This window comes from Marmota marmota, unplaced genomic scaffold, assembly GCF_001458135.2.
Source record: "Marmota marmota marmota unplaced genomic scaffold, marMar, whole genome shotgun sequence".
Lineage (NCBI taxonomy): Eukaryota > Metazoa > Chordata > Mammalia > Rodentia > Sciuridae > Marmota > Marmota marmota.
This window is the reverse complement of record NW_026000229.1, coordinates 18,398,530-18,422,626: the sequence shown is the minus strand read 5'-3', so window position 1 is coordinate 18,422,626 and position 24,097 is coordinate 18,398,530. Positions and strand designations below refer to the sequence as shown.

Sequence of the window (24,097 nt, the reverse complement as noted above, 5' to 3'; positions counted from 1 at the left end):
GAAGGGCTGAGTGTTCTGGCCCAGGAAGACCTTGAAGTGACCTTGAATCCCAACTGTGATAGGTCCTGTGTGTTGTTTTGTAGCTTTGTCTCAGAAGCTCCATCATTCATCTCTATGTTGAAAGGCATAAGATTGTTTCTTTGGGGGGCAGTAAGGAAAAAAATACTAAACAGGGAAGAAAAGTAAACAGAGAACTAGATAAGCTTTGACAGTTTTTCTCTGCTTCTTTGTCAGGTTGTCTTAACACACTTTTCTCAAAGCACTGGAGTGCTGACTTAATACCTCAGCAGTTCTGTGTGTAATGTCAAAAGGTGTCCGTGGAGTGTGTGGGTGAGTGTACATTTCCGTACATCAGCACTTGATGGGAGTAAAGGCAAAGAGAGGACTATTTTTTTAAAGCAGGTTTAAAGATTAGCAATGCCACATTAACATGATATATACTGACAAAATACGAAAAAAACAATACATCTAAGAAAGATCAAGCCTATCTTAATCAGAGGCTTTTGCTTTGGTTCACTAGAGCATGGTGACCTAAAAGCCACTTGTACCAACAACATCCTAATTGCTTTTTTGTCCCCCTGCCTAAGGGGAGTACTATTGGACTTTGAGGTTGAATGGAAAATGTAGGGGTGTGTATTGTCACTATGCTGGGAATCAAGGCTGATGTGGGGTTATTAGTGGAGACCATGGTAGGAGGACCATCTGCAAATGTCATTGCCTGCATCTTGCAAACCATACAAAACTGTGAAGCTTAGCTCTTTATTAGCAAGTGTGCACATCAGCCTTTAGACAATGACTCAGGCCCCTGACCTACTTTTCTGGTTATTGAAGCTTAAACGAACCTGTTAGAAGAGTTCTTTTAAGTTGGAGTCATCTCGAACACACCTGGAACCTTGCGAAGCCCTGGCCTATATCAGAGCCCCCTCCACTGGACTGTGGTCAGGCTTGGGTGGCTGCAGTGTAAGCTGAGGATTTTTCAGTACCAGAGACCTAATTAAGTCATCCTTTAAATTGAATTAAAGGTAAGAGGCATAGGCTGTGGTTCAAGCAAGAAATATGAGGAAATTCCTTCTACCATGAGACTGTCTCAAAGGATCCAGCCTCCATCCTGTTGGAAATTAGCGTTGCTGGAGAGCAAGAGGAAGCAGCAGCTGCTGGAACAGTGAGGCTTCCAGGACCTGGCAAGGGCAGGGAGAGTGCAGGGACTCCCACAGCATATGTTTTGGGGGTTGCTGGGGAGCAGGAGCTGAGGTGATGGGCGGGGAGGAATTTTAAATGGAGCCACCTGTCTTTTCAGAGAACAAGACTTTTCTAAATCTAGCCAGTTCTGGGCTTCCATGCCACCAGCCTGGTTTTCAGACTGCACTCTGGTGATGTCATTTTGCTGTAGGCTGCAGAGATATGAGTGAGATTGGAATGAATGCTGAGGAAGGACTGCAGGCCTGCTCACAGGTTAAGATGAGGTAGAGAGGGGAAGGGGCCATCAAGGCTATAGGTGGGTAGCATTTCCCTATACAATCTATTGGCATTCTGCCCCAAAGAGCATAGCACATTCTCTCACAGGCCAGAGAGCAAGTTCAAGAGTGTGCATTAAGTGAGAGTGGTGACTTGTGTCTGGAATTCCAGCTAATAGGGAGATTGAGGAAGATCACTTGAACTCGGAAGTTTAGTACCAGTCTGGGCAACATAGTGAAACCCTGTCTTAAAAAATAAAAAGGATGTGTGTGTCTTTCTATACTCCTGATTTCAGTCTTTCATCTTAATGAATTTCAGATATTTGGAATAAGAACACCTATAAGAGTACACATGAGATATTAACACATATAAGGCATTACAACAGGAGGTAGTTATATATTTAAAGATTTTAAAATTATGAACAAATAATTTTACAGCTCAACAATTCTGTCTTGTGTTGGTCAGAATTTTGTTCTCTATGGCTTAGGAAAATACAATTATTTTTGTTGCTATTCTTCTGTTTGAACAAGCAGAATAAAACAAAAATAATTGTTTAAGGTACATTTTGCCTAGAATCATAACATAATTAATTTTCTGACATCTGCCAAGATATTGTCTCTTGTTTCCTGATTACAGTCAGAATTACAGTCAAGATTACAGTCAGACTCAGGCCAGAGCACTTTTTACTTTTGTTGGAAAAAAAAAAAAAACGCAACTGGCCTTTGTTATTTTCTTTCCTACTTATATCGTCCTAAATAACTCAAGACAACTGAATGTAAGAACCTGAGGTTGTATTTAGCTCTCTCCCTGCTGTGGCAAGCTGTCAGCAAGGATGTACATCCAGACATAATGGCACTGGATACTAGGAGGCCACTCTGAGATTACCTGGTCCTCACCACTTATGTTAACAGAGGAGGAAAGTGAGACTCAGAAATGATAAATGTCTTGTCTAAGAACACACAGCTCTTAGAGGCTAGCATATGACTGCTAGAGGAAGCTACAAAAATGAGATTTTTAGCTAGATCAGCTGTCTGTGGCCACTACTGTGAAGCTGACATACAGAAGAAATGGAAAACGGCATGAATTGTGTTTGATGCTGGATGGTGGACACAGGGGAAACTTGGGGAGTGCAGGGTTAGTTGCAGCATGAGGAGGAAGCCCGGTGTGTGGCCTCTTGGCAGGTGTTCAGTTACATTAACATAGGTATTTACCCTCTGCCCTGCCACAGTAGGATCCTGGACATATTTGGGAGTTGAATGGAAGGTCTCAGGAAGTGCTGGAAGTGGAAAAACTCGAGGAACAATTTGCTTTTTTTTGCTCCTGGTGCTAGCCACGCCTTTATTGCTCAGGCCTTTTAAAATTTCATTATCACTGAAGGCTAATGTAGTTCTAGTAGTTAGACCATTTTGTTTCTTGGCAAAAGAGAATTCTTAAGGGGATGATCCATCCTTTTGAATGTACAGGAAGTAAAGTTAGATATTAAATTTTCTGTATCCTTCTGCCTTTTGGTAGGGAGGAGCTATGCCCCAAATACCTTATTTGCTTTCATCATGAGAAGAATTTATAGGTATTCCATTTCTGTCTTACTGTCTCTTTGTCCATCCTGATGGAGGAAGTTGGTGAATTTTGGGAGCCAGCCAAAGAGAGAATTAGGTAAGCAAAGTCTTTTTTTTTTTTTTTTTTGCTTTTACTTTATATTTGTGCAATAGTAATACTAATAATTGCAATTATCATTAAGAAAAGGTACTGAATCATGTCGGAAATCATGTTGGAAAATGTTAATTTGTGCTTTTTTGAAGCAAAGGCAGCGTAGACACTGAACTTCTGTGTATGAGATGCATTGTTTTAAAAATAAGAAAGCCACATGCATATTAAAGGCTTTGTCTCTTAACCTTGCCAGATTTCCCTCTATTTGATTTTTAAAAATTGGTTATTGTGCAGTTACTTTACTAGGGTCAAATATATTAATTTCCTTGCCTTTTCTAATTTCCCCAATTTCTTATTTTTCTTCTTCTTCTTCTTTAAGAAATCATCTTAAAGCTTCCAGAATGAGTGATTTTTTTTTTTTTATTAGGCAATTTCCAGCATGCTCCTTTCCCCTTCTCTTAATTCTTTCCAGGTAGGAATGGGATTGTATTTCCTGCGCCTGGTGTCATGTGGAGTTTTGAAGTATTTAGCATTGGAATTTAATCCATTAGGATTCGGATCATGTTATGACTTAAGTTTTCAATAGAGAAAATTGCAGAAAGGGTGAAAAATCACATGGACTATCAACATAGAAAGAGAACTTCTTTCAGACAACCCTGATCTAGAAATTAGAATTTCATAGTCGCATTGCCATACATTAGATTCTTTACAAGAAAGTTTAGAATAATACAAATGCTAATTGATAGTTATTGCTTCATTTAAATCTCATGTTGCAGTTACTTAGTCTGAGTAGCAAGGTGAGGACTATAATTTTCCTTTTCTTTTACTAGTAATTCAATGTATAATCCTGGGGTAAAATTAAAATGATTGTAGTCTTGAAACCATTCTTGTACCATGGGAGCTTTCCTGGCCTTTTAAAGCAACAGATCCAGGTTTCACTGTGTAGTCATCCTGGGGTGACCTGTATAGGCAAAATCCCAGGTAGACAATTCTGTTGAAATAGGAGCAAAAGTTGAAATAATATTGATATTTAGAAGACTGTATTCAATAGACCTTTAATAAATGTTGGTTGAATTAAATGGAGTTAGTGTAAGCATGTATGAATTATAGCCAAGACCATGTGCTTTTTCTATATCTGTGTTAAAATACAGGCATTTTTATTTTTTAAAATATTTGTTTTAGAAGTAGTTGAACACAATACCTTTATTTCATTTATTTTTTTTTTTATGTGGTGCTGAGGATCGAACCCAGGGCCTCACACATTGTAGATGAACGCTTTACTACTGAGCCACAACCTCAGCCCCAAATACAGGCATTTTAAAAAGGAGAATCTAGATGTTAAGTCTTCATAATTGGCACTCCTAATTAAGATCGAGGTTTGGGAGAAGGGTTGGACTTGCCTGTGTAGTAATCATGAGAAAAGGAAGTATGACAGCCAAAGTTAATGGGATATTGCATGCCCCTTCCATAAAGGGAGCCCTTGAGAGGAGTTTTTGTTTGGAAGCCCCTTAGAGAGGCAGTCCATTCATAAGAACAAATACTGGAGCCAGAAGTTTGCTTATTGTTGGTAGAAACAGAACAAAGAGCCCTTGGTGATCTAATGGGACTCCATCAGAAAGTAAGGATATTCCACTGCACCTTCTCAATGTCCAGGAGTTCCCTGCCCTGATAGCCTGCAGGGATTCCCCAAACAGTTCTGGAGATGGACCTGCTCAGCAGCTTAACTCTCAATTTTCCATTTTTCATATCAGAAATTTTGGTGGTGGACCTCATCTAAATTCTGCCACCTCCTAGTGTCACCAAATTTTCGTGATCTTTAATTGGCACACATGGGAGAAACATATAACTGGCACATAATGGATGATCAATAAATGGCATTTCCATGACTTCCTGAGATAGTTCTTCCACATCAGCTACCTGTGACATTTTCCCAAATAATACTGATTCCAAGATCATTCTTATCCTAAGAGAAGAACACTGAGCTGAACTTCAGTAGGTATCTTGGTTTGTCTTTTTTAACCTGCCCTCCTATGTTAATGGCCATTAGTTTGTGTATTTTTCTTCCAAATGAGGAATTTTCAAATTTGTCCTGACATTCTGAAGTGGGCCTTTGTGGAGCTGAGCTAGGAACTCTGCAGGTAGTAATTTTGTTTTGTTTACAAGAGCCTGGCTTAGAGCAGGTGTTACTGAAGTGGTTGTTCCCTTGAGAATAACTGATATACTGATATTTGCATATTTTCTATTCATCTTCCTAAATGTTTGTCTTTTTAGTCCTTCTTGATTTTCTCTATTTTTTCAGTGTTTTGAGGACCTAATATAAAGCAACTATTAAATTATTTAAAAATAGGAGAAAGCCCAAAGCAGCAATTAAGACGGAGCTCTAATTTGTTTAAGCCTTAGAAAAATCCCTAAGAAAATCCATGAATATTCTAAAGGCAATTGGGGGAATGCATAGACTATTTCAACACTCTCTTCCCATCATTCTTAATTTAGATAATCTTCTGTGTCAGGACATGTTATTTTTTGTTTGTTTGTTTTGTTTATGTCGAGAGGGGATTTTCCATTGTATAATATATAAGAAGAATTTACAGAATGATCCATGAAACACTGCACAGTCACATCTGCAGTCAGACTTAGTTTGTGTTCCTTTTTGGATATTGCTTAGTCCTGTTGATTTCATCATGTGCGATATGTAGCTTGAAAGAAATTTGACTTTAAGAAATCTTTAGGCCATACTTTAGGGGATAGCCATATTCTGAGCATATCGCTAGTGTCCAGTAGCTTTTTACTTGATCTTATTGGTTTGAAGATGTTATTGCTTAATCCATTTTAGTTGGCTACTCATTAGGAAATTATAGTCACTGAGCCCCATCCCAATTAATCCTCAAAATACTGAATTTCTACAGTTACTAAAGATAATTTCAGGAAAAGTTCAGTTGTTATCTCCTCACTCCTAAGTTAATGTTGGACTCGGAATTCCCTGCCTTTCCTCACCTCTACCATTAGGTGAAAAACAGAGGAAAGCTATTTCTTGGTTTTAATGTTAGAGAAAGATACATTTGGATGCCTGCCTCATAACACATGTGAAAATGAACTCAAAACAGATCAGATACCATATCTAAATGTTATGAGAAATAAAACTATAAAACTCTTATAAGCATGAATATAAATCATCGTGACCTTGGATGAAGTACTGGTCAAAAGCATAAGCAATGAAAGAAATTGTTAAATCGGATTTCATCAAAACTAAACTTTTGGGCATTAAAGGACACTACCTAGAAAGTGAAAAACAACTTATGGAATGGGAGAAAATATTACAAATCATATATCTGACAAGATTATAGTATCCAGAATAGGTAAAGAAATCTGATAACCAAGAGGGAAAAGGCAAATAATCTAACTCAAAAATGGACAAAAGATTAGAATAAATATTTCTCTAAAGAAGGTTTACAAGTGGCCAATCAATACAATCACTGGGGACATGCAAGTCAAAACTATAATGAGATATCACTTTACCTACTAAGATGGATAAAATTTTTTTAAAGGTAACAAGTGTTGAGATAATATGGAAAAATTGGAACCCTTGTACACATCTGCTGGGACGGTGCACATGCTTTGGAAAACCAGCCTTTGCAGTTCCTCAAAAGATTAATCAGAATCCTCATGAGTCAGCAATTATACTCCTAGGTATGAAAAATGAGACTGTTTGACAGTGTATGGGGATTCTTGAAGATGTTGTAACCCAACCCCTTCCTCTTTCTTCCTGTCCACCATGAAGTAAGTGGCTTCCTCTGCCATGTACTCCCACCATGATGTACTGCCTCATCACAAGTCCAAAAGTAACAGGTCAACAAACCATGAACTGAAACTACCAAAACTGTGAGCTAAAATACTTGGGAAGAGGACAGACTGTGCAGGTAAAGCCACGCTTTTGGTACCATGAAACAGAGCCAGAAAACAGGACTAGAGTTTAGATGCAGTAACTTGAAGATACCCCCTTAGGAGTCCTTCAGTCTAAAAAATAACAGGACATTGAGAAGGGCCCCCTAAACACCAGCAGGATTTGACTCCTTGGTACTTTGGTTTTATAGTCCAGTCCACTATATTTGTCCTGTTCCCACCAGTCCCCCCTGCCAAACAGTGAGACTTAGCCTCAAGAGTGTACATCTTGAAAGTGGAGGAGTTCTGCAGGCAAGAGGCCCTTGTCCCAGAGGATGGCCCTTCAGCAGCCATTCTCCCTGCTCTAGTGGAGAATTTGACATTGATTTCTTGTTTCTCTTACTGCTCTCTGGGGATATATCCCAAAGAAATCTAATGAATGTATTTTTTGGTCTGCATTTATTTGATGCATGACCTGGTGGCTTGAGTAGCATTGTTACCTTTCTGCTTTCTTATTATTATGTACCACATAACTAAATCAATAAAGAAGAGAATAGAGAAATAGCTCTGCTTAACATTTCAGGGGTGATGGAGTATTGGTGTCTATACATATTTATGTTTTTCTGAGAAGATTCTTGATTCTTTTTGACATTCAGACTGGTTCACCACTGTGGAGGGGTTCTGTGTTGGGGGCAATTGGGGGAGGGGTAGAAAGATGTTTTCCCCCCAGTAAATTTTCTAGATGTCTTTCAAAAGATAAATAGAAAAGAGGAAAACTCAGGAAGGAGGTTTTCATTCTGATAAATTCTTTCTTTCTCCCTGGGGGCTTTTCTCACCCAGGATAATAACAATCAGGGGAAACATGAATATGTAATGAAGCACTCACACACACACACACACACACACACAAAATAAATAAATAAATAAACAAATAAACTTGATTGCCTAGCAGCTTCCTATGAGTTCTGTAGATTCCCATTCCTCCCAAGTCCTCTTCTTTCTCTTTTGCATTTGTCCCCTCCCTCCCAATCCTCACTTCAGCCTTGTCTGCTGGGGTTGCTGCCTTCTTTCTCCTTTGATTGCCACAATAATGGCTGGATAGATAGATTCCTGAGAACAACCTAGAACCCAGCCACATGGGATTACTCCTATCAGAGTTCTCAGGTAGGGAAAGGGGGTGGACGGATGAAGTGAAGAAGCAAAGCTGTGGTTCCTTGCATGGAAGTCCTTGAGCACACCTTCCATATTTAAGAGCTCAGCAGGCAGATAAGCTGAGGGGAAGGTCTGCCCTAAGTTGGATTGAATTGCAGCAGCCTTGTGTTAGAAGTAGTGGTTATGCCTGCTGATCAGGGTTAGGTCTTTGGTGATTAGAAAATGGCAGGTTGACTAGTATAAATCCATGTAATTTGGGGATGAATAAAATCTTTTTGAAATATTAAGGGCCGTGAATTTTTTTTTTTTTAATGATAAAAGTTGAGGTCAACTGAAATAATGGAGGATAAGGAGTGTTTTTCTGGGCCCTTAAAGCTGTCTTCAATGAGGAACTCAGAATTAAAGGCAACAGTCTCAGGAGCACTCAACAGCAAGCAATTGTGTGTCAACATGAATTTTAATGGAATGTCTTAGTCTATTAGTGCTGCTATAACAAAATACCCAAGGCTAGGAAATTTACAAACAATAAAAGTTTGTTTCTCACAGTTTATAGATTAGGAAGTCCAAGATCAAGGGACCAGCAAGTTCAGGGATTGATGGAGGCTTCTCTTTGCTCCTGAGATAGTGTTTTGTTGCTGCCTTCTCTAGACAGCACAAACACCATTTCCTCATATGGCAGAAGGATTGGAAGGGTAGCAAACTTAAAGTACTAATCTCTTTGTGAGGGTTTTTGCCTTCATGGCCTAATCACCTCCTAAAGACCCATCTTTTATTACTGTTGCTTTTGGAGGTTACATTTTACTGTGATTTAGAAGGGGGCACAAACATTTAAAACAATGCCAAGGAGCCTGTTAGTGAATTTTTATTTAAGTCAAGATGCCTTCTGTAGCATTAATAATCATCCATCTATCTGTTTACAAGCCTGATAGTTTTACAGTGAGATATTTTTAAATAACCTTCTCTCCCCATCAGTACATGATGACACTGGTGTTAAAACCTATCAACGGTAGTTGGCTTGAGAGCTGTGGTGCAAAAGCCCACAAGTATAAAACCACTGGGTGTAGCCACTGGACCACACTAAGAGGGTAGCCACAAAGCCTCTGTGAGTACTAATTGGAAATTATCTGTGTTCTCTCCATTTCACATACATATTTATCATCACATATTTCTAGGCAGTGTCATAAACTGCTTTTAGGCCTTCAATTATTACAAACAAATAATTAACCAAGGATGAAGTCTCATCCTGGGGACTTGTGCCACTGTGTTGGATATTATTGAGGTTGAACGGCTCTTACTTGTTTGTGCTAGAGGCCAATTCTGCTCTGTCCCACATGGGTTTTGCTTCAGAGGGTCCAAAGTGTTTCATATTAATCTTGGAGTCCTTTAGAACCCTCAAGAACTCCCAGCCACATAGTCTCTTTGTTATGACTTCATCCTTGAATCACATAGACATTGGAAGGCCTTTAGTGATCAGATCAACTGAGGTCCTCTTGGAGACTTATCACACTGCATTGCTCTTTGTTTTCTTCCCCCAACCCTGTGGGAGCTTTTGGAGAGCAAGCCTGGGCTCCTCTCTCCATGAAAGCATTGGTCTAACAAATGGCCCTCAGGATTCTACCTAGATCATGTGTGTGCTGGGGGAGTTGAAACCCCTTGGGTGCAAGATTAACCTTACTTGATCCTGTTTATTGCCCTCACATCTCAATGCAGTATCTTATATATTTTATGTGATTGATAAATAGATATTGCTTAATCAGTCTTGCTTCCCCCTCTCTGTTGTTGTTACCTAGCCTTAGAATCTGGACCTTATTTTCTGTGTCCACTAGACTAATGGACCATAGATATGTCTGCATGTTGGGGTAGTTGTGCTGAACATGGGGGGAGATTCCACAGAGAGGCATCCTGTCACTGTTACTTTACATAATGGAGCAGTGGTCTTACAAAGAAGAAAGCCATTCCATTTCATCAGGATTAGAGTACTGAAAGTTAGGCTTCTGTTGTAGTTAAGTTTATTTAATTCCTGAAAGATGTCTATATAACAACAACAGCAATCAAAATTAGCCAAATCCCCAAATACTAAGGTTCTACCACTTCAATAAAATGTTATGTAGGATGCTTATAGGCAAATGTGGAAGAGAGTAAATTCTACATAGCTTCATAGATCCTACTGTTTAAGACGTTTTCCATGTTGCAATGTAGCTTTGTTGGGTAGTACAGAATAATGGTAATGTAGCAAGGAGCATATGGGGTTAGGGTCCCACCCTCCACTGCTTATCAACTCTGGGACCTTGGGTACAACATATATGCATGCACTTGATTATGCCTTGGCCTGCACCATCACTTGCATCTAGGTAGAATCCTATGCTTATGTGTTCATAGGCTCATGTTAATAATTTCTCCACAGATTACTACTTATTGTTGATGCTATTATCAGTCAATTCATGTCAAAGGACCTACTTTTAGGAAAATTATAATAATTAAAATTGGGCCCCACTTAACCTGGATAAGTATGTCAGTTTTATAGGTTTTTTATTATAAAGTACCACAGACTGCTTATATTATTAAATGACAGAATTTGATCGTTGCATGGTTCTGAACCTGGGAAGTCCAAGATCATGGTGTTGGCAGCCTTGGTTCCTTTTGAGGCTATGAATGAAGGGTCTGCCCCCGGCCTCCCTTGTTGGCTTAGAGTTGGCCTCTTTTCCCTGTGTCTTTACATCACCTTTCTCATATCTAATTTCTCCTCCTTTTATAAGAAAACCAGTCATTTGGGGTTACCATTGACCCTGCATTAGTCGGCATTCTGTCACTGTGACAAAGTATCTGAAAAACTAACTTAAAACAAGGAAAAGTTTATTTTGGCTCATGGTTCAGAAGTATCAAGCTATGTTGCTTTGGGCCTATGACAGCACAGTATATTGTGGCAGGAACATTTGTCACTTCATGGTGGCAAAGAAATAGGAAGAGTTAGGGTTTTGGCCCCCACAGGCTGGGGATCAAATAATGAGCCTTTTGGGAATATTCAAGATCCAAACTATAGCTAATTAATTCATTTTAACTTGATTGTCTCTGTAAAGACCCCATCTCAAATAAGGCCATAGGCTCACAGGCTGTGACTAGGGATTAAGACTTCAATATATGAATTTGAGTCGGGGGGGATACAATTCAGCCCCCAACACTGATTTAGGTATTCTTTTGGATGACAGGATGAATATCGGTTTTACAAGCCAATACTGACAGATGACAAAAGATTGTATCATAATCCCTGTTAATGAGGCACTTTTAAAGTCAAATTCCCTTAGTCTTGACATTTCTTTAGGGATCCTTATCTTTTGCTGTTTCTCTCTTGATTCGTCTTTGCATTTCTTTCATTATCTTTCCACTTTTATCTTGAGTATTATATTTGTTTTTTAAATTGTTTTCTAAGAATAAGCCTGGGTTGTAGATAAACAAATAAATGTGACAGTATCTTAAAATAAGCCTTTAAAATGCTCTGCTATCCTCAGTTGTGCTGTTGAGAATTCATCATTTCAGGTTCCCTCTATGGGGACATGTTTTTCTTCCTTGTGCTTATTGATGAAGTGAAATTTATATGTGCAGACTTAAATATGATTTGTTTTTGTTATTTGGAAATGGAAATCTTATTCATAACTCACTGATTCAATTGGCAAGACTTTTGATCTGGCATTATTTTATTAAGGATAGGATAGATGATACTCCATCAGAATATTTCAATTTAGTTAAAATATTTTTGTAATTCTGGTTCAATCTGGAAGGCAGTTCTAGAAACTTGGGCATACAGAAGTTAGAGTAATGATATTTACCAGGTACATCCTTACTATTTTTTGTAGTAAAGTTGAATTCAATTTTTTCTTCTTCTGTTATTTCCACTGTTTGCAATATATTTTGTAATTTATGTTAAGCATCTATCTCTTCTCTATTTTCTGTAAATCTGGTTTATTGCATGTGCCAGATGTTTTTTCTCCAATTCATTCCTTTGTCCATTCTGTCTCTTAATCTGGTCCCTTGTAGCCTGAGTCTTGGATGGCAGGATATTTCTGTGGGGCGGACTGAACTATAAAACCTGGATTGATTATTGGCTTTCACAGTGGCTAATGCATTCAGCCACCCTATAAATCAGACTGCTGATTAGGGTCCTCTAACTGCACATTAGGGTCCTCTAATTTCTTGTCTTGATATCTTCTTGATATCTTCTGAGTTGTTCTGTAAAAATATCGATAATTCCTTTTAAAAAAAAGAGGATATTTGGATTAAGAAAATCTGAAATAAAAAAAGAAGATTTCAAATAGAAAAAAATTATTACTCTAACCTTATTTCTGAGAGTGAAAACTTGCAAAGAGTTGGTATGCACAAAAACAAAAACACAGCTAAGTATTATGTTGTATTATTATAGTTGTATTGAAAATAAGTTTTCAATAGAATTTGTAATATTGCAGGAAATTATTATTATGAAATTAGAATGGAGAAAATTAGATACAGAATCATATATAGTATATCATCTCAACTACTTAAAAATATGCAAACTATATAAGGAGATGTATCCAGATGTTAGCAGAGCTGAGCTGTGGTGAACTGGGGAGAGACATGGAAGTCTGGATTGAGACAGATGGGTTTAAGTCTTACCCTCTTTGTGTGTTCTTGTTACTCATACTGCATGAACTGTATTAAACCTGCTTTGTCCAGGGTGAATGGGACCTACTCACAGCATCAGTAAGCAATGTATTTTCTTCAGAATGACGTACAATAATGCAACAAGTGCAAGTCAATTATGAGTGAAAACATCAATAATAAAGAGTTTCTGCCATTTTGCTGCTTTCTTGGATCAAGCATTATATTTATTTCTCTATTTTAAAGAGCACATATTATCATGGACTCTGACATCTCAAAACTGCTGTGTTTGGGTTGCACTACTTGGGCCAAGTCTCAACTCTTCAGTACAGGATTATGTGAAGATTTTGGTGCTCTTGTCTCAGAAAAATGGCCTAGAATCAGTACCAGGCACATATTCACTTATAAGTTGGCTGCCATTATTTGCGAATTTTTTAAATATATGTGTTATTACTCTTGCATTCTGGAGAATGGGAATATTTTAGCAGGGGTTTATAGAGATCTATATCTAGTTTATGAAGATCTGAACCTAATGATTTTCAAGTTGGAGATAAAGGCTATGTATAATTTAACCACAACATTCTAACATTTAAGTATAAGATGAAAGATGAAATGATCTTGGAGGGAGTAGTCATACAAAAGGAGAATCCTTTGGAAGATCAAATGCAATCTGCGAATGCTGGATTGGTCACCTGATGACATGCTGATGGACTGGAATCTTCAGAGATGAAAAATTCATTCAAGTTCCTTAATTCGTTTCAGTTTTCCAAATAAATGTCAGATTTTCAGGTCAGGTCTCTAACAGAAATGCTTTTCTGATTTGTGGTTAATGAATTAAGATAGATAAGTGGCAAGAATACATTTTTAAATTCTCCTTCCTTTTTTCTTCAAAATCTCTTCTTCAAAAACCACATGCTTTGCCTTAGCAAATGACATGCCCTGTAGTTTTACAGCCTTAGAGTCACTGGTCCTGCTGGTGAAAGGGAATGGAGCTAAGAAGTGGAGACTTTCTCAGCTTCTTAAGTGAAACCACATGCAGTTGTGTTGATTTGCACCATCACTTCACAATCCAAATCCATTCTGCCATGACAGATGCTATTCAGTGGGGGCCACGACAGTTTGGCATCAAATTAAGTACAAGCAGGAGGAAGGTTGTTTGAGAAAGAACTTGTGTGCAGTTCTTTTCCCATCTTCCTCCAGGTTTGATCTGGAAAATACTGGATTTTACTCCTCCCATCCCCAGATCATTGTAGGGCAAAGCTTTATTTTTTTCAAGTGAAAGCTAGTAAAAGTGTACCCATCACAGTAATGTGCCTTAAAGACAAAGCTTCTGTTTATCAGCCTCCGCAGCAGCCAGGAGCATCTGAGATTTTATAGGCTTGTCAGCAAGGGTCAGAAAAACCAAATAATGGGAGGAGTTATTCCCAGTTCCCCAAATGAATGGTAAATAATTCACAGTTCTCCTGGTCTTGACCTTTACTTTTATTTTTATTCTATTTTTCTTGGACATGACCTTTTATTTTTCTATCATATCTGTTTTTGTAAAAAGCCTATTTTCAATCATCTGAATAAGTTAAGGTACAAAAGAATTCAAACCCAAAGTTCAATTCAGAGCCACTTTCTTTCTGTAGCTTGCAACGAGGGAGAAAACAGCAGAGAGACCAAACAGTAGAGTTCAATAGGACTGGAGCATAAGGATGACTTATTCAGCAGTCTTGGCCATCACAGGTACAATGAGATTGCTGCAGAGCCAATGCAACTTTTAGTCGTCCAACAAAAAAACAACATATTCCACATGCAAGGAAGTAATTCATTTATCTTCCCAGATCCTCTGTTTTATAATCTGTGAAAGAAAGATGCAAAAAAGAAAAAAAATCACTCTTACTTTCTAGCCCATTAAGCACATCCATTGACACTATGTATTTGAAAGTACTACAAAGCTCTGGAGCACCAAAGAATTACCAGGAGATAGCAGGTGGTCTAGCAGAGCACCTGAGGGCCAGGGCAGAGATCAGGCCTGCTGGCTGTGGGAGTGAAAAACTAGTGGGTAGAAGCAAAGCCAAATGCTGGGCTGGAGGGTTGATTAACAAAGAGATGCTGCTAAGGAGGGTAGGGCATTTCAGATACATGGGCTAAAATAATTAGGCAATTGTGCAGGGATTGAACATACATCCATGTGGTTAGTGTAGAGAGTTCTTCTGTGTGATTTGGAAGTGGGCAGATGAGGCTCAGTGGTGGATGGGGCCTTGATCCTTGGGCTAAGCAGTTTGAACCCAATTGCCCCTGCATTTCAGAATGCTATGTGCATTAAAAATCAGCTCTAAGTAAACCCATAAAGCTTTGAAAACATAAGCATCTGCTGCCCTCCCTTTCCACATTTCTTCTAGCACTTTCCCACTCACTGCCAGACTTCTGTATTCTTCTATAGCACGCTACCATTCCTTCTGCAGAAGCTCCTCATAATAAGGCATCTTTAATAAAGGGAAGCTTTCAGCTAATTTGCCTGAAAGGTTCTGAGACTTAGCATTCTAAAGCAGCGAGAGGTAGTGCACATACACACTTTTATTGCAAAGTTAACTTGGGAACAAATCTTTACAAACAATGAGAGTCAATGATGGAATTTCAGGTGCCATTGCCAAAGCTGTCTGGTGATAGAAGGCTGAGTTGGAGGGATCCTTGGAGTACACATCCCTGCGGAGCCCTCTCGGTTCTTGTGGCCTTGTGAGGAGGTCTTCTAGTTTTCTTGCAGTGTGTTGGGAAGATCTCTTGACTTCAAGATTATAGTTTTTTCAAATGAAAATGGCAAAGAGTACCAAAAGGGATTTTCATTGTCTGGAGTCTACATTGTAGGCACTTTCTCTGGTTCTTTTAGTGGAGGGAGAAATGCTGACTTGCCCCTCCATTCCTGTTTTAAGTAAATATACATTAGCCCTTCCCTAGGGACTTCATTGTGAGCAGTTCACTTGGCCCTTGGGGAGCAGCCAGTGATTCTTAACTGACTTTGGTTCTTTCTTGAGTTTTTTGTATGCTGAGATAAACTTTATCTTATGAGCTTGGGGTTGAGCCTCTATGGTTCCTGGAACTGATTGTCAATGAGTAGCCATAATTTGTTCTAGTGTGATACTATGTATTTGAAAGTCCTACAGAGCTCTGGACATCCTTTAGTCTTGACATTGGTGTGAATAATTCTTAATAACTTTTTAAAAATCAATTTAAATATTTCCATGAAGTACATAATAATTCTATAAATATTTATTGAGCATCTACTGAGTGCTGGGCACTGAGCTGAGATTCAAACGTGACTATCATAATGCAGCCCTTGTTATAGAGGTCAGGAGGGGAAATGGCCCTCTCATGACAAATGTATTCCTGATACCATGTATTATAGACATCTTATTTCTGGTATACTGGGAACAGGCAAGAATATACAATGGTGGCCCTGTGGGTTACTTAGGGTCAACCACTACCTGGGATTTATATGGTCCTACCTAGCCTGTTGTTCACACTCATTGGGTAGCTAATCATTTCTCCTGTGCTACTTCTCCACTTGACTTTTAATGATGGTTACTTCAAGTTGAAGTATTCAAAGTCAAATAGTAGTCCTGGCCTCTCTTGCCTCTTTGAAGAAAACTAATGAGGTTTTCCGTCACCTTATTTTGCTGCGGAGGGGAGCATGGTTGTCTTGGACCATGGATATGAGTCACATGGAAAAATCATGTCACTTGTGTGCATTGCTGTTTTCCCTGAGCTTATAATTAGCGCCTTTACAAATTGTATATGTGGGGATAAGGGGAGCTGCTCCACTAAGGCTTTGCCCCCTGGGTTCTCACCATTTGAGAATGGGTAGGAGGGGCACTGTTGAGGTAGGAGGGAAGACAAGGTTGTTAAGGAGAGCCTGAGAATTCATAGAAAATGCATCTCCTTGACAGAGCTAGACAGGAGAAGAGGCCACAGGGGATCTCCAACTGCCTGCCTGCTGGTCCCTTCTTAAATACAAGACAGCCATCTTGCAGGGAAGAGTTGACTTGACCTATTTTCCTGATGTTGGTACACCCCTGGCTGTGCCTGGTGTGCACAAGTGTATGGAGTCTGAATGCTCAAGGTGAGTAGCCAAGTATATGAGCCCTGACAGCCTAGAGAGCAATACAGAGGGTAAAACTTTGGCTTTTGCGGGCCCTTTGTGTAGCTATGACCCAGTGCATGGTGGGTTCTTACCTGCTAGAGGAACTACTCCTCCCTTACAGAGGAGCAGATAAGAGCTGGAGAGAAGGGAAAGCTCTTTGCTGGGCACTGCTTTGAGAAACTAGAATTGCTCATAGGAGCTTGAGATGTAAACACAGTTGAAGGATAGGTTTATAAAGGCCTCTTTGTTATGAGGATATTTGGTTATGTGATACATGTAGTTATCAAACAGGGCAATATAAACCTCCAGAGCAGATATATATTAAGTGCAATATCCTTCCAGTGGGTAATAGTGGAGAGGGAATGGGGATGTATCCAGCTCTTATTGTCCTGTAGATTAGAGGCCCCATTAAGATGAGGTCACCTGGCCCTCTAGTCTTGCCAAGTGACCCAGCACCTCTGCTTTACAGAGGAGTATGCAGAGCCCCAGCAGTGCCTCCCTTAGGTTAACACTGGGTGGAATTTATTGACAAACCATAGGGTAGGAACTGATTGTGATGCCAGCCATGCTGTGTGGCTAGTAGAATTTTTTTCCTCTTGAGCCCTTGGGTTGGGGGGAATCTGAGTGATTTCCAAGACAACAACCTAAGAATTGCTCCGCAAGCACACTCAGGTTCACAGCTCATCCTCAGCTAGCACTATATCTAGAAAAAGGCATGTTGTGTGTCTTGCATAAAAGATGGCACAGAATCTGTGTATTGAACCAAGGACTGACTAGAAGGTAAGGCTCCATATGAACAGGAGTTTTGTCTATCATTACTCCCTAATGACTGTATCTACTAGAATATAATAGATGCAGGATAAAGAATAAATAAATTTTGCAGTTCAGATGTAGCTGAATACAGAAGTATGCTGCTTCCAGTGTTTCTCCAATCCCCAATCAGTAATAACAAATCCTAAACTTAGCACTGTCTTCATGCCTTTTATGAATTTAATTTATTTAATTCACTAGCAACCTTATAGGTAGATCTATTATTCTCCCCCATTTTAATGAGGAGGAAACTGAGGCAGCTGATAACCAATGAAGTAACCAGTTCAGAGCTGTGCAGCTGGTAAGGCAGGGAGCATTGCATGGCCCTCACTTACCAGGCTGAAATCCAAGGGGTGGTTGCTCATCTTGACCAATGATGGGCATTTGTTTTGGAGAAGAGGTGGCCTTGGCTGGAGCTGGGCTTGTTTGTCCCTGGGTGGACTGGGGTGAACCTAAGAGGCCTCCTGGGCTGTTTACAGCACCCTGGGAGTAAGAAGTATTTATTTTAAAAGGAGGATGTCTGGGTTTCACCATTGGTTCCATTGGCTCATCTTCTCCAACATATGCTACAGAACAGTTTCTGTATTGGTCTGAGTAACCTTCACACATATAACAAGGGCCCAAAAATGGTCAGAGTGAGAAGAGATTATGAAAGGAAAAATAATGTGAATTTCACAAACTTTTATTCTGTCTTTTACCAAAAGGTAAAAGAAAAGAAAAAGTCTTAAGATTTATTCTGAAAACATACATTCAAATTAGGGTAAAAGGAAAAGGAGTAGCCAGAATAGGGTCATAAAATAGAGGCAGGGATTAGAAGGTAACACCACTACAAGCACTTGCGCACAAATTTGACTCTGAGCTTCCTTGTAACTAAACCAGAAAAGGAAACCTGATCAGCCTTCCTAAGTCTGCACCATTAAAAAGCTTGGAGAAGTAGGAATTAGCAGAGGGCTTAGGATACAGAAGTGAAAACCAATGTCAGTTGCAAGCTGTCACAATGCTGTGCTGCCCAGAAAAATGTGACAATGGAGAAGGAACACACATCTTTATCAAGACTGTTGTCTGAGCTGCCTTGTTTGCTCAGGATGTGTAGTGGATGTTGGAACCTGAGTGGCCTTCTGGCCACATTCTCACAAATGTTGGAAACATATATTCATTTTAAGTTGACATTTCTAAGTTGCTACTCTTTTTGCCATAGGATAAAGCAAAGTACTTAATGCCAACAGGTATTCAATTTGAATAGAATCTTATTCTGTCATGAATGGTGCTAAAAACAGCTCAGTGCTACAGGTTTTGTGAGATAGTGACTAAATCAACACATTGACTTCAGACCTCATCTAGGTTTGGCTACGTGAGTTACCATCTTGCAAGATAATGATAAAAATGCTTTGTTTTATTTAAAAGTTTTAGTTTATCAGCATTTCTTTATATTCTTTGTTTTAAAAATATTTCTGTGAAATAAATTTTGGTCTTGTTTCATGCTTGGGAAAACTTAATAAAACAAGGAGCTGGATACTAGGGTTTTTTACTCTTAGACCTGTGTGCAGTGCCCTTTGAGAGTAATTTGTTTGGCTTTTTGATTTTTTCTTTTATAATGTGTTCCCATGTAGTAATAGTGATAGTTTTGAGCTATACTTGTTTTGGGGTGATATGAAAGTTGAGAACATATACTTCTTAATGAGGTACTCCTCATTCTGTTGACCATCTACCATGATCTTGCCTCCATTCTATGTCCTCCCTCATGAAGTGTTAGGATGATATGTGGAAATCCAATGAGAATAGATGGCTAAGCATTGAGTTTGGTAAGAAGCTCCTTCCATGACAACTGGTTGCTTCCTGCTGTCTGAAGGGCAAGAGAGGAGAAGTGATGGGTGTGGAGGTCCAAGGCATTGCCAACTTGAGATTGAACTTGGATCACAATCTCCCTATCCAGCACCTTTTCCATGGACCAAGATTTTCCAGCTCCCCTCCTCTCCAAAGACCCAGAGTTAGCAACATGAGCCAGACCCGGAGTGGAGATAGTGTGTGGTGAGAAGTAGCCTTTGGCTACCCTACCTCAATCACTATAATAAGGTGGAAACTATGTCTACATGAGTATCTTCCTAATGGAATTGATATGCACTTTGAGATAAAAAGCCTCAAAAAGCATAAGATTGAACCTCCTACACTGCCCCCTTCCCAGTAAGTCTGCTCAGGAGATGAGTTTGTTCCTACAGAGCCTGCCCCTCGCCTCTATCTCCTGAACCCACTGCTGCGCTCAGATTCTGGCCCTGCCCTCTTATCACCATTGCCAGAGACCACCGAGTTGCCAGATTCAATTGTTGTCTCATTCCTCGTCTTATCTGACTCAGTCCACAATTCTCATCTCTCACTCCCTAGTTTTTCTAGTGTCTTCTACCTGGGTTATAACTCTACCTGATAGAATGCATCCCAAGAACCACCCCTTCCCTTCTGTATCTCCAGTAGCCTTCATTGTCCAGTCAATTTGGACAAATTTCCCCATCATGTTATCTTATTTTGCTGCTTTCCTAGCCATCTGCTTCCCAGCTCTCTGAGCTTCTCTCCTGTGATCCTCGTGACTGTACCCCAGAGCCTTGCTGTGTCCTTCAGGGCTCACTGCTTCTGTCTGTGTCCTCCGCCTCCTCCAGGGCTCCAGTGTTCCATTCCACTCTGCCTTCTGCTCCCAGGCCTACATTATAGCTCAGTCTTCCCTTTCAGAAGGGAATCTCTCCCTGAATGCTAGAAGGGGAGCAGTCATTTGCTCTTGTGAAAGCCCAATTTTCAGCATGAGAAAGGTAGCCTTCATGCAACAACGTTTATAATACTTGTCCTGGGGAAAGAAAGGGATTAGACATCCCATCCTCTCTGCTGCATTCCATAAACAGCATCCATGACATCAAAGACTGTGGCCTTCCCCACTGAGGGTTACAACTAGCCATGCTTATAGATCTCAGCAGTTCAGGAAACCCTGCAATTGTCACCAACCCCAGGGGACAAACCAACCCATAGAGTGATCTACAACACAGAAAATTTGTCCATTTATCTCTAGAGTTTAAATTTCATTGCCCCAAATTGGGAAGAGAATTGGCTAAATATGCCTATAAAAAGAAGGGTGAAGTGTAGATGTTATATATGGCTTATATAGTCCTTAATATTGCAAATGTAAACTTATTGGATATTTTGAAATTCTCTTAATATGTCAGCAATCCTACCACTGCCCAGGCTACAAAAAATTGATTTGATTTTGGGCAGATTCTTTGTAAATGCTGTTGTTAATGAAGGAGTAGTGTATCTTGACATTCCTCAAATAAGAAATATTTTCGCAGATAAAATTCACTCAGAATGTAAACAGCAGTCAGAATGACTTCACAGAGGGTTAATCTGGATGGTGGATTTTAAAATTGACTTGAGAGTTCAGTATGTTGTTGCTTTGGTGTTTTTTGTTTGTTTATTTTTTCCTATAATTGTGAGCATCAGGGCTTGCCTCTCTGTGTTTTCCAGAAGTTCTAAGTGAGACCCTTCGAGTCATCTGGGAAAATGGTGGCCCTGTCCTTAAAGATTTGCGTCCGCCATTGCAACGTGGTGAAGACCATGCAGTTTGAACCATCTACAGCTGTGTATGATGCCTGCCGAGTCATTCGGGAACGGGTACCAGAGGCACAAACAGGACAAGGTGGGTCGTGGGTTACTCACTAGCTTCTGAAAATCTATGTTCTTCACTCTGTAGCTGAAGGAACAGTTACTCTGAGTGTGCACGTGTCTCCTAGTGTGTATGTTGTAAATGAAATGTCTTCCTAGACTGGATACTCCTTGCTTCCTGTGTGAGGCTTGTGATTGATAGTGTGCATCTCAAGTCATCAGCAAGGCCATACCTCTTATCTTGACCCTCCCACATGTCAGCATGGTGCTCTAAAGTTTACAAACCACTTTTTGATATATCATCTCATTTGCCCTATAAAGGACAACAAATCTGCCCTGACACATATTGGTTATTTATATCCTGAGCCCTGTTCCATGTGCAGGAACACTTTTCTCTGCTATCAGAACGCAGGGCAACTCTTATAGTACAAGCCCTTTGAAGGGAGATTTATATATTTTTTCTCACATCTTAAAAACCAGTGGAGTGGGTGTGTTGTAATATACTATGTTTGGTGTTTGAGTAAGCCACTGTCCCCATTAATCTGAGTTTAAGCAGAAACCCTTGATTCAATTGACTTTACTTCTCCCATTTTATTTTCTCCACATTCTCTTTCCTTATTTAGGTGTTTATTTGACTAAAGTTGAGAAATCAGGGTCACATTAAGTGGAGATGCCTTTAGTGTGATATTAGGTAAAATTTTCCAGAAAAAATTGGAAAGATAATAGTCAAATGTAGCATTCAGAGTTGATGATAAGTAAGAACAGGCCTTTGGAGAACATCCAGTTTTCACAAAATTTCTGATCCTTTGGTCTGAAAGTATTACTGATGTTATTCAAAATGCTGTGCTGTTTTTAGGGTACTCCGAAATAAAAAGAAAAGTTTGCTGACAGCCCCACTTTACACCTTACTCCAAGATCTGAATGACCAGTCAGTTCTGATGGCTTATGTTTTGGTTCCTTTTTTGTTCTTTTCTCTCAGATTTTTAAAAAAACTTTTTTGGGGAGCTGGGGCTGTGGCTCAGTGGTAGAGCGCTCGCCTAGCACGTGCGAGGCCCTGGGTTCAATCCTCAGCACCACATATACATAAAGTTATTGTGTGCAACTACAACTAAAAATAAATAAATAAACATCTTTAAAAAAATTGGGGGGCCAGATTTCCATAAGGTCTGGTGAAGGTATAAACTGTTAAAGACCTGGAAGTTCTTTTCCTGAGAAGCAGAAGAAGCTCAGATGCTCTTCTGGGTCTCTGAGGTTTCCTTAATTATGTAAAGAAAGAGAGAGGTCTTCCGGAGAATAAGCTGCCCCTGCTCCCTTTGGACTTCCTAGGGAGGAATAAGGAGTTTCTACAGAGAACATAGAGTTTAACTTTCCAACTCTTCCCCTAGTCTAATGGTAGCGGGGACAAGGAATTCCTGCCAAACCTTTCTAGCATGCTCTGTTGGTATCTTTCAGGGCATGAAGGCCCATCTGCCCCCATTTGCCTCAGGCTTGGAGGGCCACTTCCTCAGTTTCTCTTCTCTTTCTCCATGGGTTCTTGACCTTATTTTTTACATCAAGATTAGAGAACACAGTCAAGTGTATTTAAAAGGAAACTGGAAGTGCTTTGTTCTTAGGTTTCCCTAAATTTCAGACAATTCTAGCCCACTGATCCTAGGAAACATGAACCTTATTTTGGAGTATTGCTTCTGTCACTCAATTCTTCTTCCTCCTGATCTGCTTAGGTATCATGTCTATATGTGTTGTCAAAAGGGAACAGGTCTCTCTAGTGAAAGAGAACACCCACATCCTTGCCGAGTCCACCACCTCTGGGCCTAGGAACCAGTGAAGACTTGGTCACCACTTTTTCTTTTTGTTTATGTTCCAGCTTCTGACTATGGGCTGTTTCTTTCGGATGAAGACCCCAGGAAAGGGATTTGGCTGGAAGCAGGCAGAACACTGGATTACTACATGTTGCGAAATGGGGTACGCAGCTGGTACTGACTTGATTCCCTGTCACTTTGTATCTGGGCCTTTGGTGAAAGCCAACATCATTACACTTTTTTGATTCATGGGTGTCTTGCTAATAGTTTCCATGAAGTGTACTTTTGAGATTGTCCAGGTGGTAAGAAAATATCAGTAATCCAGATTCTTGAAATTACACAGAGAGATTGAAACAGGTTGGGTTGATGTTAAGCAGTCCTGGATGGGCTGGGAGCAGAGGCCTAGATGGGAGGGAGAACAAAGTGTAATCCTGATAGTCTAAGACGGAATAGTAATTACCATTTTGTTTTTGAAAAAAACAAACTTTAGCCAGGTGTGGTGGCGCATGCCTGTAATCCCAGTAGCTCCAGAGACTGAGGCAGGAAGATCGTGAGTTCAAAGCCAATCTCTTTCCCTAGTTTAAAGGTAGTGGGGACAAGGCCCTCCTTTCTTTCCCACTTCTAATTAAGCAACTCATTGAGACTCTGTCTCTAAATAAAATACAAAATAGGACTGGGGATGTGGTTGAGTGCCCCTGAGTTCTATCCCCGGTACCCAAAAAAAGAAACTTCAAATTGGAGATGAACATTTAATAACCATTGGTAATAGTAACAACAAAGGAGTTGTTCAGTGGAAGGGGGTGAGGGTGTGAGTAAAGACATGTTGAATATTCTGTTCTACGTAGCCAATAAGATACTGGGGGTTTTGGTACTTTGTGTGAATTGGACCTATCAGATTGGCCAGCATGCCATAAAGCGGAGTGAAATATTTGATTAATTAATTTTAATTAATTTCCCCTGCATA

General features: G+C 39.8%; 1 protein-coding gene across 8 annotated transcripts in view; it reads left to right on the top strand.

Annotated features, from left to right (window-relative positions):
• Positions 1-24,097, top strand: part of Tln2 (talin 2) — a 395,739-nt gene that overhangs the window by 198,715 nt on the left and 172,927 nt on the right. For all 8 annotated transcript variants that reach the window (XM_048793709.1, XM_048793710.1, XM_048793711.1 and 5 more), the window contains 2 exons: positions 21,197-21,368; positions 23,199-23,296. In XM_048793709.1, coding sequence (XP_048649666.1) covers positions 21,233-21,368; positions 23,199-23,296 — 234 coding nt within the window. In that variant the 5' untranslated portion in view covers positions 21,197-21,232. The remainder of the gene's footprint in view (positions 1-21,196; positions 21,369-23,198; positions 23,297-24,097) is intronic.